Source organism: Bubalus kerabau, chromosome 1 (assembly GCF_029407905.1).
Source record: "Bubalus kerabau isolate K-KA32 ecotype Philippines breed swamp buffalo chromosome 1, PCC_UOA_SB_1v2, whole genome shotgun sequence".
In the NCBI taxonomy this organism is placed as follows: domain Eukaryota; kingdom Metazoa; phylum Chordata; class Mammalia; order Artiodactyla; family Bovidae; genus Bubalus; species Bubalus kerabau.
The window spans coordinates 33,033,743-33,050,012 of NC_073624.1; the positions used below are offsets into that span (position 1 = coordinate 33,033,743).

Genomic DNA, 16,270 nt, shown 5'->3' on the forward strand with positions numbered 1-16,270 from the left:
ACTGAACTAGAAAATATAAGAAACACAGGCCTGAGGAAGTGCCTGCAGGGGAGCAACCAAACATGAGCCACACATCCTTGGAAATTTCAGAGAGGATACTAGATAAAGGTGGGAGTGCATATGTCAGAGGACTGATTTTAAATGTGTATAAAGAGTAGTTAAACCTTTATAGGCATTGTCCATCAGCCCAACAAAAATGGCCTTTGACTGCCGACAGTCAGAACAGGCACTTTGAAGATAGCTTGTTGTTGTCATTTAGTCCCTAAGTCATATAAGAGGCCATACTAAAAACTAGGGATATTAAGTAAAAGAAGAATCTATGTACTGAAGAGTGAGACTCCCACTCCCACCTGGCTGGTAGCCAAGTTGTACCATGTCTCAGACAGCAGATTGGAGAACCCCTGCCTACATTAACTGACAGGTTATGGTCAGTCCTGAGCCAGCTCTGAACCATCTAGTCCCTGTGCTGTGAAGAACACGACCAGGTCGTACAAATGCACACAGAACTTCCGGTTAGTTTGTTGTTGTTATCCCTGTTTCTTAAGTATGAATAGCTAACCAAGGACCACCAGATGTATGAAGACCTATAACATAAGAACAGAGACAAATAAAAAACTGTACACTTGAAGGAGACAGAGACAAGAAGACAAATGAAGAAAATGTAGATGGAAAAAAACATTGCATTCTTAAAATAAGAGCAAGATGTTTCTTAAAAAGATACCTTCAAAGAACAACAAACAATACCTTGAAATTTAAAATATGATAGCAGTGTTATTGACTGGAGAATCCCAGGGATGGCGGAGCCTGGTGGGCTGCCATCTATGGGATCGCACAGAATCAGACACGACTGAAGCGACTTAGCAGCAGCAGCAGCAGCAGCAAAAGTTAGAAATGCAGTCAAAGGTTTGGAAGATAAAGAAATCTCCCCTGAAAGTAACAAGAAGACAAAGAGATAGAAAATTGGAGCGAAAAGATGAGAAAACTATAGGTTAACTCAGAGTGTAACAATATTCAGGAATGAATGGAAGTTTTATAAAGAGACATGGAGGAGTGAAAGTTCCAGACAGAGCATGTGTGCTAAGTCATGTAGCAAGAATACTTGAGTTGGTTGCCATTCCTCAGTTGGTAAAGAATCTGCCTGTAGTGCAGGAGACCCAGGTTGGATCCCTGGGTCAGGAAGATCCCCTGGAGAAGGAAATAGGGATTCACTCTTGTGTTTTTGCCTGGAAAATCCCATGGACAGAGGAGCCTGGTGGGCTGCAGTCTGTGGGGTCGCAGAGTCAGACACGACCGAGCACACATACATGCCATAGGGAAATGAAAGTGGAGGGAGGGATATTATCCAAGAAACAATACAAATAATTTTTATAAATGTCCAGATTGAAGGCACCTAGAACAATAAAGGAAAAACACTTATACCAAGGTAATTATCATGAATTCAAACTTTGGAGTTTAAAGGAAAATCCCAGTAGCTCCAGAGAGAAGAAACTGGACACAGGGTTTAAAATGCTACAGGATTCTCGAGAAAAACATTGAAAATGATGTTTTCAACATCCCTAAGGTGAAAACCTCAAACCAGGATTTTATACCAGGTAAACTGTCAACCAGGTATGGAAGGAGAATAGGAATATTTTCAGGTGTCCAAGGTCTTAAAATCTTTCTCAGAAACCTATTAGATAATGTTTTCCACAAAAAAAGAGTAAGAATGAAAAGGAAAGTGGAAGATACGATACCCAGGAAGTAGGTAACTGGATAGAAGAAAGAAGCAAAACAAGTTCCCAAGGAGAATAGTGAGTGAAAATTTCAAGGAAGCAGCCATGCAGCAGGCAGGGAGAGTTCCTAGTTCAGATTGCAGATGGAATCAGTGGTGACAGGGGAAGCAGCTCAAAGACAAAAATGAAACCGTCTGATGTGTACGAGTATATTCAGAAGACATTGCCCTACTGGTAGAGAATTTGGTGATGATTAGTGGGAAATGAAAATGAATCAAATATAAAATGAGGGGAATTTCCCTGTTGGTCCAGTGGTTAAGAATCCACCTTCTAATGCAGGGGATACAGATTCAGTCCCTGGTCAGGGAAGATCCCACATGCTACAAGGCAACTAAGCCTGTGGGCCACAACTGCTGAACCCACACACTGCAACTAAGACATGCAGCCAAAAATAAATCAATGAATATTTTTTAATATACATAAAATGGGGCAATTATTTAATCTAGGAAAAACTAAAAGTGATGTAAAAAAGGAAAAATAGCATGGTTCAGCTGAAATATAAAATATTTACATAGTCACACATGGAATAGTAACTATGACTTTACAGTCGGAAGGCAATATGTTTATTATATAACACTAAATTATCAAAAACTAAAAGGATAAACATTTACTTAGAAATATGGAAGCAAAGAGCAGAAGACCAAAACGAGTTGGGAGTGGCCACCTCTGAGGAGCAATAACATGATCAATGTTGAAGGGGTGGAGGACAACACTTTTTCAAAGTAATTTTACTTTTTGCAACTTTGTACTCATTAATTTGGTAAAAGTTAAAATAAAAATCAACCTGAAGACTAGTCTATCTCTTGGTGACCTACAATTAAACAAAAACTATAATTGTACAGAATACCTTATAATTAAACAGAAATAACTGGGAAAAAAATTGTCCCTAGAAAGGAGTAATCCCAAATTTTTCCAGGTCCTAAGAAATTTCATCAATTTCTAACATAATTTCACAATAAGAAAACAGACTCTGTATGATTTTAGGCCATGAAATTTTTGCACCTTGTTTTATGTCCCTGGCTATGTTCCAGTGTCTCCCAGTTTACAGTCCATGGAAATTTGAATAAAATTTGTATCCTACTATTGTGTGAAAACTGTATAAATTTAATTATGTTGAATTGGTTCACAGGGCTTTTCAGGTCTACTATATCCTTCTACTTTTCTGTATATTCATTCTATTAATTTTTGAGACTTTGATATTGAAACTCCAACAAAAATCTCAATTTATCTACTTTAAAAAATAACTGTAATATATAGTAACCTCATTCTGTATTTCCAAGTCTCCTATAAATGTGTTATCATAGTTTGATAATTTTAAAAAATTAAAATTAAAAAAAGAATCTTCATCAGACTCAAATCCACAAAAGCACTGTCCCAAACCTCTGTTTCATAAATTGACATGTTAAATGGAAATCAGACAGCCAAGAGCATAGAAGAGGCAAGAAGGACAGAATCTGCACCTACAGTTCTTTTTGCAGTTCTTATGACAGTTCTCTGTGCCTTTAGGAAGCATTATTCCTAGAAAGGAAATCCAAGCTTATTTCCTGCAGCTGAAAATTGCACCTAAAAAATCATCGGAACCTGCAATACTTACCGGCCCATGAGGAAGTGAGGTAGTGATTGTAAGAAACACCCTAGGCCCATAACCACACATCCAACACCAATCATTATTGGTCTATGCAGTTTTGTTCCAAAATAGCTCACGAATATAATCAACAAAAGATTTCCTAGAAAAAAATTGACGTGAGAAATGAATATTTCAATAATTATGAACAAAGCCTGAATTAACAGCCTCACCCAATCATTAACTACCTAGCATTCATTGTATAATAAATATATCAAATACCGGAATGGGTGCTAGAGGTGCATGAAGTAATAAGTGATTAAAACACAACTCCTGCCATGAAGGAGGGCTCTGTTTCACAATGTGTTTCAACAGAAGTTCTTGACCTGCAATCTATAAACCCTGAAATAGTCCATGAATAGAAATCAGGTGTTCCATGAACTTGAGTGAGAAAAATAAAATTACATCTTTATTTTCACTAACTTAACTAAATATTAGTATTTCCTTTGACAATGAAAGCAGACACAAACTACAGTAGTATTGGTAGCATGTACAATTTTGTCACCAATTATCACCAACAGAAGTTACAGGTACTTGCTTATGACATTACAGTTGATGCAGATGCCTCAAAATATTATTGACACCAATGATTACTTCAAAACTAGAGTTGATATTGTTATCTAATGTGTTGGTAAAAAGTGCAAAGGATAATTTAAAATTTTGATAATTTTGATACTATTTTGATAATATATTTTATTTCAATATAATTGGCTTCTTTTGTACTCTTATAATTTTTAATTTATGTAATTAAAATGTTATTCTGAGAATATTTGGCATCAGATTGCCAAAGAGGCCCTTGACACAGAAATATTAACAACCCCCGCCAATCTCTTAGTGATTCTGTGTTACCTAGAGGATAAAAGATAAGTTTTGTTAGTGAGCATACAAAGCTCTCCAGTAGCTTATTTCTCACTCCTGCCCATTTCTCCAGACTTATAATCTAGTAATTCCCACCTGAAGCTTGGCCAGTTGATAATATCAGCCTTAACATTGCTCCACACATGAGCTACCATGCTGTTTCATCCTTATGCTTCTTCTTCTAAGGGAATTCTCTTCAAACTTATCAACCCTGTCTCTTCATCTGGAAAACTTTTCCTTCAAGAGCCTATCTCCTTTAAGGGAGGTTGTGTCTCTTCTCTGTGTTCCTATAGGAATTGTCATATACCTGTGTCACCAAACTTACTGCATTCAATTAAATTATATTGCATCTATGCCCTTCATTAGACTGTGAGCTGGGTTTACACAGGGCCTATAGAAGGAGTGACTTCTGGCTCCATGGCCAGGATCTGTCACACGTGAGGTGCTACATGAGGTCTGAGAGGACAAAAGACTAGGAGACAAGATCAAGCATCACTGGTTTCAGTTTTGCCTCTCTCCAATCCTAATTTTTCTGTCAGATACTGATTAAAAGTATTAAAGGCAACTTTCCTCTTAAAGGAAGTAAAATCCACTATAAAACTAAAGGAGTAGCATTTGTATTTTCATGCCAATTTGTTCACAGGAGAAATCTTTCTCTTCCTCATTCTTTCTCTCTGTCCTCACATCTTCCCAATCAGCCACAAATATCAGAGCCCAAGAGTAGACTTTATTCTTCCCTACCAGCTGTTTCTAAAATAAAGTCAGTGAGACATGAAAACAGTTTCTTATTCCCTCTGCACTTAGAAAAGAGAATTGTCAACCTCCCAGAAACAACAGGAGAAGAAAAATATTTGCTTTAAAAAAAAAATGAATTCCCTTTTTCCCCTTGATATCTTCTAAACATGAAGATAAAGCCCTAAAGGTCATTAAATGATAGATTAAATATTAGTACTCCAAACACTCTGCTGCTCATGCTAGCTGACCAAAAGACTATTCGATTTTTAAAAATTTAACCATTAGAATAAAAAGTCCTGTGATTGGATATGTGGCAATGTTTAAATGTTATTTGGGGATAATATTTAAATGAATTTTTTCTAAACATATTCCAAAGTGAGCCAGGTTATTTAAGCCATTTTAGAAAATGTATTCAGTCAGATTGAATGATGTAAAGCAGAAAATAAGGAAAGTAAAATTCAGACTAGCTCCATAGATAATACATACAAAGAAGCAATGCAATAACAACTCATTACCAATCTCAAAACTTCCATTAATAAATCCAACTAGAGATGTTGGGATGTTGAATTGTCTTTCTATTTGTGTGATCATGGAATTCATATAAGATCCGGATAGTGTTTTGGATACAAATGCACATGTTATTGCCAACAGAAACATCTAGGAAGAAAAAAAGTACAAGAAAACATGAAAAACTTATTTTTAAATTGTATATTTGCCACTTGTTGATGAAATATCTTCTACCAAAATACTGATTGTTTCCAGTTCAAGTAACTCTTATGTTTGGAAGAACCTTTTAAAGTGAACTCTTCTTGTTGTCTATGCTATGTTCTCACTTTAAAAATTCAAAGTTGAACTAATTGATTAGTGATATTGAATTTTGTAGGTCATTGGTAGCCTCATTATTTTATGGAAATGTCTTATACATACATAGAAACAAGTTATCATTCTAAATAAGACATAGCAAATGATTTAAATAGATTTTCAGCACTATAATGCTATTGTAGAACAAAAGAATGCATGCATGTTAATTTTTAAAAAAGAATGTAGCATTACACAAAGGCATTATTTCTGTAGCAAATTTGCTTAAGTTCTCTTATAAAGGAGCAAAGCTATATGCAATGTATACAGCATTATTTTGCTATTTACTGCCAGCTAATTTATTTAAAACAATATTTTAATTATAAACAATAACAGAAATATTTCTAAACTGAACAGATACTTTCTAAGATAAACAAATATGAATACAATATTCCACATATTGAATCATGTTTCATATGTATTGGTATAACTTTAGACAGCTGTCAGGCTGACGCAATCCATAACAAAAATCAAGGACAAATTAACAGATAGAATCATTGTGATCAGCAGGAATGAGAATGGTTAAAATATGAAAGGCTAACATTTTGATAGTTTTATTAAATCAGAAGGGAAAAGATTTAGATCTTAGAAAGGGATTTGAAAAAGAAGCATTGTATACTGGGTAATCATAAGTTAGGTAGATTAATTACTGATTCAAAATCAACAAATTATGGATAAATAGATTTATGTCAACCTGAATGGTGGTCTCCAATCTTATACCATGGGCTTTTTCCTTGACCTCCTTAAAAATATTTCCTGATGACATTTCCATCCTGAAAGACCATTCAATTCACTCTCCAGCTAGTACACTCATACACTAAAATCCTTACCCCTCCAATTTCTCAATCTTGAACCAACCTCATAATTTATACACTCCCTTCAAGAAAGGGCTCCAACTCAGCCATGTGCTCCTCTTGATCAGAAAATGATCTCAATATCTTCACCTTCAAATTTACCTCTCCCTGCCCCTCTAATTTTCCTCCCACTTTTAAAAGGATGGATCCCTCCCCCTATATCAGAGAATTTCTCCATCCATGTTCTGGAACCCATTCTTTCCATTGCTGAAGTCCTAATTCATCAATTACTAACCCCCTCCTCTAATTTCAACCTCACGCTTTTACTACCTCCCTGTCTACTAACTTATAAATATATGCAAGATATTTCTGTCCTAAAAATCTTCCTTCTGCCCTGGTGGTTGCTCCAGCTACTATCAAGCTGTTTGGAAGAACAGTCTAGATTCATTGCCTACACTAACCTTCCACTCACCCTTCAGTCTACTACAGTCTAGCGCCTCCTGAAGCTCCTCTGTAAAAGGTCATTAACAACTTCCTGATTGCCACATCCAATAGATACTTCTCAGTCCTCAGCTAACTTGATGTCTCAGAGTCATTTAGCATTATCAATCTCTCTTTCCTTCCTGAAATTTCCTCTCCCAATGCATATTTATGTCTCTGCCTACCTGCTAGACTCTGTATGCAGTAATCTTTTCTCTGGCCAACTTCCTCAGGCATTTGTCTCATACCCTCTAGTTTTCGCCTGATATCTTCTTTCTAGTAAATCTCATATTCCTATAGCTTTAACTACCACCCAGATGCTGAAATCTCTCAAATGGATACAGTTTAGCTTAGACAATTGCAATCATTTTTTGTGTCTCCTCTACTCTCTCACTTCCAATCTCCCTTCTACCTGCCACCACCACTAACTTGGCACATGATAACTATTCATCAAATTAATGAATAAAATTCATAATTAGTATGTGATTCCACTTCCTGAAGCTTTTCAGTGGCTTCCCATTAACAAAAACCCTTACTTTTTACATGACAAACAAAGCCTCATCTATATCTCATTATCTTCTCCTGCCCCTTGTCCCCAAGCATAATATTCTATTTATAGTTCTTTTAATTCACCATGCTACTTTAAATCTCAGTGACTTTTACAGGTGGTCCTCCACTTGTAGTGTTTTCTTCACTTTGTGCATCTGATAAATATATGCTCAATATTTAAAATTCGCTATACCATTATTTCTATTGTGGAGTCTTCCTTGTCTTTCTACTTCCCAGGTATCCTCCTTATCTTCCCACTTTGCTGTGTTCCTGCCTGTATTACATCCCTCAGCACAGTGCACTTTATTTTTTTTAAGGGACATTATTTTTTTATTGGCCATGCCACACGGCACATGGGATCTTAGTCCCCTGCAATGGAAGCCAGAGTCCTAACCACTTAACTTCCAGGGAATTCCCCACAGTACACTTTACTTATGTGTTTGGATGCCTATAACCTCCTACTTCACTATCCTGAGAGCATCTCAATGAGAGGAGCTATATATTATTTACCTTTAAATCTTCAGTCTCACAAACAATAGATACTCAGTGCAATTTATTGAATAAATGACAGAATCAATATTCAAAAACATCTTGAAAAAGTAGTCAGATATGAAAGTAAGCTGACTATAGATGGAATTCAATAGGATTAACTACATCTAAGCCAAAAGTTACCTGCACCAATTAATTTGGGGAAATCTGAATATAAATATATGTGGGAAAGACTTGGGGAATTTAAATATCAAGCTCAATATAAGTCAAAATGAATATTGTCATATGACTGACTAGATAGCATAGTTATATCTCTAGCTATTTATTCTTTTATATTAAATCCCATTTATAAAAACCATGTCTGGCATCTTCCTGTAAATCTTTGCAGAGTACACTGTAAATAACTTTCACATGATTTTATAATTCAGATTTTATATTTAAAAATAAGCAAAGCCAACCAAGCATAGTACAAATCATATTTGAAAGAATAATTTCTTTTATTTAACATTTTAAGAAAGGAAACTAGATAAATCATGATCCCACTTTTCTTTTCCTGAAACATCTAGGTAGGCTGTCTAACTAGTGGCTATTCCTACTCGTGTCTAGTACAAAATAACCTTGATATTTATAAAGCTAGTCCTATCAGCTTTTAATAATGCCCCAGCTTTTGAAGCAAACTTGTTGAAGAGAGTCCTTTATTACTTTCTAAAAATGCTTGCGTAATGAGCATATTTCTAAGGTCAGAGAATCAGAGAAACCCAGATGATTTATTAACCAACTGTCTTTTACCTGATAAACTTGTGCTTGTAATATTTGGCTGTCATATTCAGATAATATCTAATCCTGCCAAACTCCAACATTACAAAAAATTAAAAGCCAATTGTTAATATATAATTCTTGACTTTTACCCACAAATGCTATTAATAATAACTAGTATTTATTGACTGTTTACAATATTCCAGTCATTGTTTGGAGCATGTAAAAAGAAAAAAAATTCTATGAGATAAGAGTAAATTATCATTATCTCTTTCAGAGGAGAAAACTGGACCGCAAACAGGTTAAGCAACCTATCCAAGGGCACGTAGCAAACCAGCAGTTGAACTCAGCACAAATCTAGGAAGCCTGGTCCTCCGTCTTTATTTTTAAACCCTCGGTTTTAGGAGATGGACATCAGAATTAAGGTATAATTTAAGGGGATTTTTTAAATACATAATTAATGTAGCATTTCAGGCAAAAGTAGTTTTCTAACTCTATATCATGATTCTCAACTTTCCTGTACATGTGTAGATTTTTCCTACACACATATAAAGAGAAAACAAACTTTCGATAGGAAGAAAATTGGTGGCAGTGTCGTAGTTTGATAACCACTTGTAGGCAGTAGCAGTAGAATCAGGACAAGTATCCAGATCTTCTGGTTTAAAATAAATTCAAATTTTGCTTGAAAGCAAAATGGTTTTATGGCTATGCAAAAAGAATTTCTCTGAAGTCGTTAAGAATACCCAAAACAGCTAGCAAAATGGGCATTTTTCTTACAGAGGATGACTGGTATGCTGCAAAGCTTGAAGCAAACATTTGTTTTAGTGGGTCATTGTGAAGTCATCACTGAATACAGATTAACAAAGCTTTTCTGTCCATTGTACCATTTTCCAGGAGAGATCTCCATACTCCTCTCACCAGAAGGGTGAACTTTAAATAGGCCTTTGATCCAGGAAAGTAAATGGTACTGTATTATGTGTGCTTGAAAATGTTTAAGATCCTGTCTCCCATTTAAATCCTTTAAAGCTATTCTGATTAAATTTCCTAGAATCAATAATCCTATTTAGACACACTCTCGGTTACAAACCAACTTCATTAAAGCAAGAAATTATCAATATATCAGGTAGTATGATGTTATTATCAGATCACTGCATGAAGATATAAACAACTTTACAAGATCTAGGTTTAAAAAGAAAATACAGTACATATACATACATCCACACAAAGCAAGTCCATACCTTCAACTTGGAAAGACATCTTATTCTATGAGTTTCAATTCTTTCCTCAGTTTCTCCCATGTTGTTCTTCTGAATAGTCCAAGATATTTATGTTCTAAATCTTGATATTTCTTAATTCTAGTCTTTTAAGAAGACAAAAATCTATTAAATTACTGACAAAGTCATAAAGGGTCATTCTTCTGAAGAAAACACTGAATCTGAATAATAGAATCAAGAATCCATTGTGTAACAAAAATACCTAGGAAGCTTCTGATTCAGATCCAGAAAGTAATGACGTTAGAGAAGATTTAGTTGTTAGTTTTCCATTGAAAAAGTTACATCAAATCACTTTAGTTACTCTTTAATGAGATTAAAGATTAGAATAATTTGTTATGGTCTCCTTGCAAAATAATAACCACGTGGTTAAAACAAAACTTTTCACTTCTTTAGCCAAAATAAATAAAACCAAAATGAGCTCCCTGGACTTACATGAAAATGCTGCTTTTAGGAACACATGGACTTTGATTTGTGTTTGTGCTAAGTATCTGATTTACCAAGCCTACAAAGGCTCAGAAATCTCATTTGGCCAGGCTCCCTCTTCAAGTTCTTTGGATTCCAAGATTTCCCTGGAGTCTCAAGAGGGGAAACGCTTTCTGGGGCACTGCTGATTCATGGAAACCTGGGGAGACATGGAATTTTAATCATGGAAATAGCCTAAGGAAAAACAACAAATAATTCTTTGATCTGGAAAGGAATCCTACAGCTGCCAGTTAAGAAGTGAGGTCTAGGAGAAGACCAAACAAAGGTGGCGATCTATATTTATACATATATAATAAATACAGATATATGCGTGTCTAAGTATATATATGTAATATATAGATACATGCTTTTATATGTAAAAGAAAAAGATGGCCATGTCTTTTAAATTCTACTAATGCGTTGTCAAAGATTTTGCCTATTTCCTTTCTTGAAACCAGGGCAATATTTTCTACCAAAACCAAACTATTTCACTCTGACAATATTTATTCTAGTAAATTTACTTCAAGTTATCAGATGCTATCGTAACAGTATCCCCAGGATTAATTGATTAAAATCCTCTGAAACATATCCATTTAACAATATCCAGACTGGCCCTTATTTTTAAAAACCTGAATCTAATACCCTACACACATTAAGGCAATAGCCACTGAAAAATTATATATGAATTTAATTCTTTTTAGTCCATCTTTTATGAACACAACAAATATGTATCAAAAGTCTACTCTATGCCAGTCATTATGCTAAGCATAGGATTCCAGCTGTAAACAGGACAGATAAGTTGCCCTAAAGACAATAAATATATATCACTAGAGAAGAATAAGGTTCTGTGGAAGGTACTTGAACACAGATCCCAAGGAACTTATATATTTATTGGAAAAGGTAAAACTCTTCAATAAAACATATTGGAATAGAACTGGACAGTGTGTGATCAAATACAAATTGTTTGGTATGTAAGTGGTGAACAAATTCATAGGTCATAAGTGAAAACTCTTAGAGATCACCCTTAGCAATTCTGAATGACAATACAAATGAACTCGCACTAAAATCCCTCCCATAAAATTCCAAATCACCTTAAGTACAGTCCAAGTACATGACACTAGTTTTAGATAAACCCATAGACAGGGATGATTTATGAAAAGACTGGGAACGCCTCTTCTTTGGTCTTCATCTATGGGGATGCAATGCAGGAGATGCAAGAGACCCAGGTTCTATCCTGGATTGGGAAGATCCCCTGGAGAAGGAAATGGCAACCCACTCACTCCAGTATTCTTGCCTGGAGAATCCCATGGACGGAGGAGACTGGAGGGCTACAGTCCAAGGGGTCGCAAAGAGTCAGACTGAGTGACTGAGCATACACAGCCTTTATCTGGTTTTATCATAAACTTCTTGCCTCATTTTTTCCTCATTTTTTCCTTCTCATACATTTTAAATCCCTCTCTCCTATGCTTTTTACCCTTTTTTCCCCATTCTTGCTTGCTTATATTTCAATGTATGAGAGTTCAATATAACCACCCAAACAATAAGAGGGAGAGAACTTATTCCCCTTGGCATCAAAGTTGTACTCATGCATCTTGGTGGCTAAAATCATGACTATTCTAAATGCCCATTTTCCCCATATTGCTACAGAGGCATAGAAGTTGGAGTTGGTAAGAGAAAATCACTACCCTGGGGAATTCTGTGTTTCCTTATATGTACTGTGATACTGTGCAGGTTTTATCATCATGCCTCAAGGATTTGTTACAAAATGTGTTTCCAGCCTTGAAAGAAGTTTTTAAACAATTGTCTTAACTGCGACAAAATGCAGTGTTTAAAGCTAAGGATTTGGAAAGAATTAAACGTGATTCAATTAGCACTAGTGTTAACCCTCAGTCATGTCCGACTCTCCGAGATCTCATGGACTGTAGCCCACCAGGCTCCTCTGTCCGTGGAATTCTCCAGGCAAGAATACTGGAGTGGGTAGCCGTTCCCTTCTCCAGGGGATCTTCCCAACCCAAGGATCAAACCCATGTCTCCTGCATTGCCAGGCAGATTCTTTACCATCTTAGCCACCAGAGAAGCCCTCAATTAGCACTAAACTTTTCCAAATTTGCCAACTTATACAGTGAAAACATTTTAGCCTTTCAGATGCTTTGGAAAAATTTTAGTGGAAATAAATAAATAAATACATTCTATTCTTCTAACTTAACAAAATTAATTAATGTCACCGTCACTGCTGAGCACTTTGGCCCTAAATCGGAGACTACACATGTTTTTTCCTTCATATCCTCAAGACCAGACTAGTGCCAGCCTTATGAACAGTCCCCTTTTGTCATCACAGCTCTGTTTACATGGTGATTTCTGCTCCTAGGACTGCAGCATCACTGACCCAATCCCCATCAGTCATCACTGCTGATGAAAATGCCTTGCTGCAGTTTTATTAAGTAGAGAATCAGTTTATTTCTCTAACTCCTTCTGAGCATTCAAATGGAAGCAGGTAATTCTGCAGCATGAATGTAGTTGAATTTTTTCCATGTCTACTGGTCACAACTCTGCTTTTTGTGTCTTCTTTTTGTTTTCTTTCTAATTGTGGTAAAATCACATTACAGAATTGTTCACTCTAGAACAATTAGCATGTTTTTGGTTAGTGGATTTCTAGAAATTTTTCATCTTATGTGATTGAAAGTCTATACCCATGAAACAGCAATACTCTGGGGTTTTTGACACCCCTTGGTATCCAGCTCATAATGATGCATCTCAGCCACAAAAGAATACAATGTTTTATAAAACAAGTAAATGGTCTTATTGTGTTCTTTTCCCAATGATAAATACACAATAGCTTCTATTGTTACAAACCACCTGGGAAAATGCATACATTTAATTTTATATTATTCTACACTATTGAATTAACATAATACAGGCTTTACTTTATCATGGCAAAACTAATAGTACATACATGAAGAAGCTTTAGGAGAACATCCTTTCCCTGGGAAAAAAGACAGGGTCACGCCAGCAAAAATCTTAGGAAACTTGTTTATTTCCAGAATCTTCAAATGGCTCCTTGCTCTGCAAAAAGAGAGCAGCCTCTTGGTGGTATCCAGCTGAAATCATATCAGCGAATACCAAGCCAGGCAAGTACATGCCAAACAAGCACAAGGAGAGTCAACAACAGCTCTTTGTATGATGCCTACCAAATTATCTTGCTTCTATTAGTTCCTTTTCATCAGAAATCAAAGAATAAGACAATGGATTCTGCAAATCAGCCTTACAAATAGAGGCATTATTTTAAGTAAAAACTCAGAGGAGGTATCAGGAATGCATCACTCTGCTAACACTAAGGGAAAAACTTAATCAGGCCATAGACTTGCACATATGATTTTACTATGCAAAGCAAAGAATGGAACACTCAGAAATATAAGTAAAAACCATCATCAGTAGTCCAGCAATAGACACATCTACCCCAGTTACTTTGGATACCCAGTTACTTTACTGTCTAGCGTTAGTTAATATGGGTTTCCCAGGTGGTGCTAGCGGTAAAGAAACCACATGCCAAAGCAGGAGACACCAGAGATGCAGATTAAATCCCTGGGTTGGGAAGATCCCCTGGAGGAGGGCATGGCAACCCACTCCAGTATTCTTGTCTGGAGAATCCCAAGGACAGAAGAGCCTGGTAGGCTACATGGGGTTGCAAAGAGTCAGACACAACTGAAGTGACTTAGCATGCACACACAATGGATAATAAACCAAGACCTGGAAAAGTAAAGCTAAAATCTGTCTTCTAAGTCTTTAGGAAAGCTGGTTGTGAATATCATCAGTGTTACATCTCATGCCAAGTAACTCTAGAGAATGATTAGATAATTATGGGAGTAGCCAATGTTTTTTCAAATCAGCAACTTAAACTGTTTCATTTTTTATATTTTTACCCCAATTTCTCTTTCTTTTGCCTTCATAGACATAGTTTTAGATACAAAAACTGTTCTTTTATTTAATTATGGCAAGAAAACACCAAACTCCTCCTTTTTCTCATAGAGATAAGACTTCATCTGTTTATGAAGCTCCTCTAAAAACTGTAAATCCAATAATATGTTTAGATTTTTTTCCAACCCAATTATTTATACATTTGTTTCTTCACATTAACGGAAGCAGCCATATATAATCAGACTTTAATTCTAGTTTAGTTGTGAATTGTTTAAACTCTGAGTTTATTTTCTCTTATCTATGATGCTGGAATATTTATGCCTACCTTGCAAGATTGTTTTGAAGATTGAGTTATAAAATTTATGTAAGACCCCTAGCAGACTTACTAGAATGAATAATCACTCTGTAAACAGTAGTGATTATTATTCATTCATTCCACAAATATTTATTAAGGCTCTACTACATTCCAAGCACAGTAGTTGGTGCTCAGAGTACAAAGTTGAATACAATAAGTGCTTACTCTCAAGCAGTATCACAAGCTAAAGGGAGAGATAGACAGTTAAATATTAATAATAGTTGCTTAGTGCTATCATGCAGACAATTTGAGCCAAGTAATAAAAATAAGCGATGCATGAAAATTGTTTATTTGAAAATTCATTCTGAATATCCTTTGCATACAGCATAGTCATTTTACTTGGGCTTTGAAATGAGGCACAACTGGTTTGAAAGCCTGTTTTTAAGCTAGCTGTGTGATTTTGTACAAGTCGCTTAATCCACCCGTACAATGAAGATAATCTCTATCTTTTCATCCGTCAAGGTTCAGACAAAAGAATAGAACCCATGACAGGTAATTTAATAGAGGATTTAATTATGGGAAATTAGTTATATAAGCATCAGAAGAGTTAAAAAGCCAAACTTGGAAGACAGTAAGCAACCTAGAGACTTAGGTTAATGGCAAGTCTCTCTCACTCCTGAGACTATATCAGAAAGCGAAAAAGGTTGAGCTGCCAGGGACAGACAGATGCTGCCAGAGGCACCACTTAACACAGGGAGCAGGGAGCAGAAGTGTCTTTTCCCCTCTACAACTCCAGTCTCACACCAGTACCTCCCATCGACAGCCTAACTGGAAATCAGATGCAAGAGAACCTAGAAATTTTATCCAAAAAAATCATGCTCCTTCTTAGTTTATTAATTTAAAGTAAAATTAAGCTTCATAATGTACTTGCCAGGACATCCCTGGTGATCTAGTGATTGAGAGTCTGCTTGCCAATACAAAGGATACGGGTTCAATCCCTGGTTCAGGAAGATTCCACATGCCTCAGAGCAACTGGTCCCATGTGCCAGAACTCTGAAACCCATGCACCTAGAACCCATGCTCCACGACAAGAGAAGCGGCTGCAACGAGAAGCCCGCGCACCGCAGAGAGGAGCCCCCATTCACTGCAACTAGAGAAAGCTCATGTTTAGCAATGATGACCTAGCACAGCCATAAATTAATAAATAAAGTTTTTTAGAAAGTACTTGGCACATTTTCAATTATTATCCATGGATGACAAGTGTCTCTACTTGCAGTTGCCTTGTGATTTGCTCAAGCCTGAGCACCCCTTGTCCTCTGGCTAATTGCCTCTGTGTTCAAGCAATGGGAAGTCTATACTGTACTTGTTTTTGGTTGTTGTTGATTTACAGTGTTGTGTTGTTTTGTTTG

The 16,270-nt window shown here is 36.1% G+C and overlaps 1 protein-coding gene across 4 annotated transcripts in view; it reads right to left on the reverse strand.

Annotated features, from left to right (window-relative positions):
- SLCO1A2 (solute carrier organic anion transporter family member 1A2) overlaps positions 1-16,270 on the reverse strand; it is a 59,671-nt gene that overhangs the window by 41,735 nt on the left and 1,666 nt on the right. For 2 of the 4 annotated variants that reach the window (XM_055571557.1, XM_055571533.1), the window contains exons 2-5: positions 10,622-10,811; positions 10,154-10,275; positions 5,505-5,646; positions 3,367-3,499 (exon numbers count right to left, since the gene is read on the reverse strand). In XM_055571557.1, coding sequence (XP_055427532.1) covers positions 3,367-3,499; positions 5,505-5,646; positions 10,154-10,213 — 335 coding nt within the window. In that variant the 5' untranslated portion in view covers positions 10,214-10,275; positions 10,622-10,811. Of the gene's footprint in view, positions 1-3,366; positions 3,500-5,504; positions 5,647-10,153; positions 10,276-10,621; positions 10,812-13,604; positions 13,635-16,270 lie in introns of all 4 variants that reach the window. The other 2 variants (XM_055571549.1, XM_055571542.1) reach the window with 2 other exon arrangements.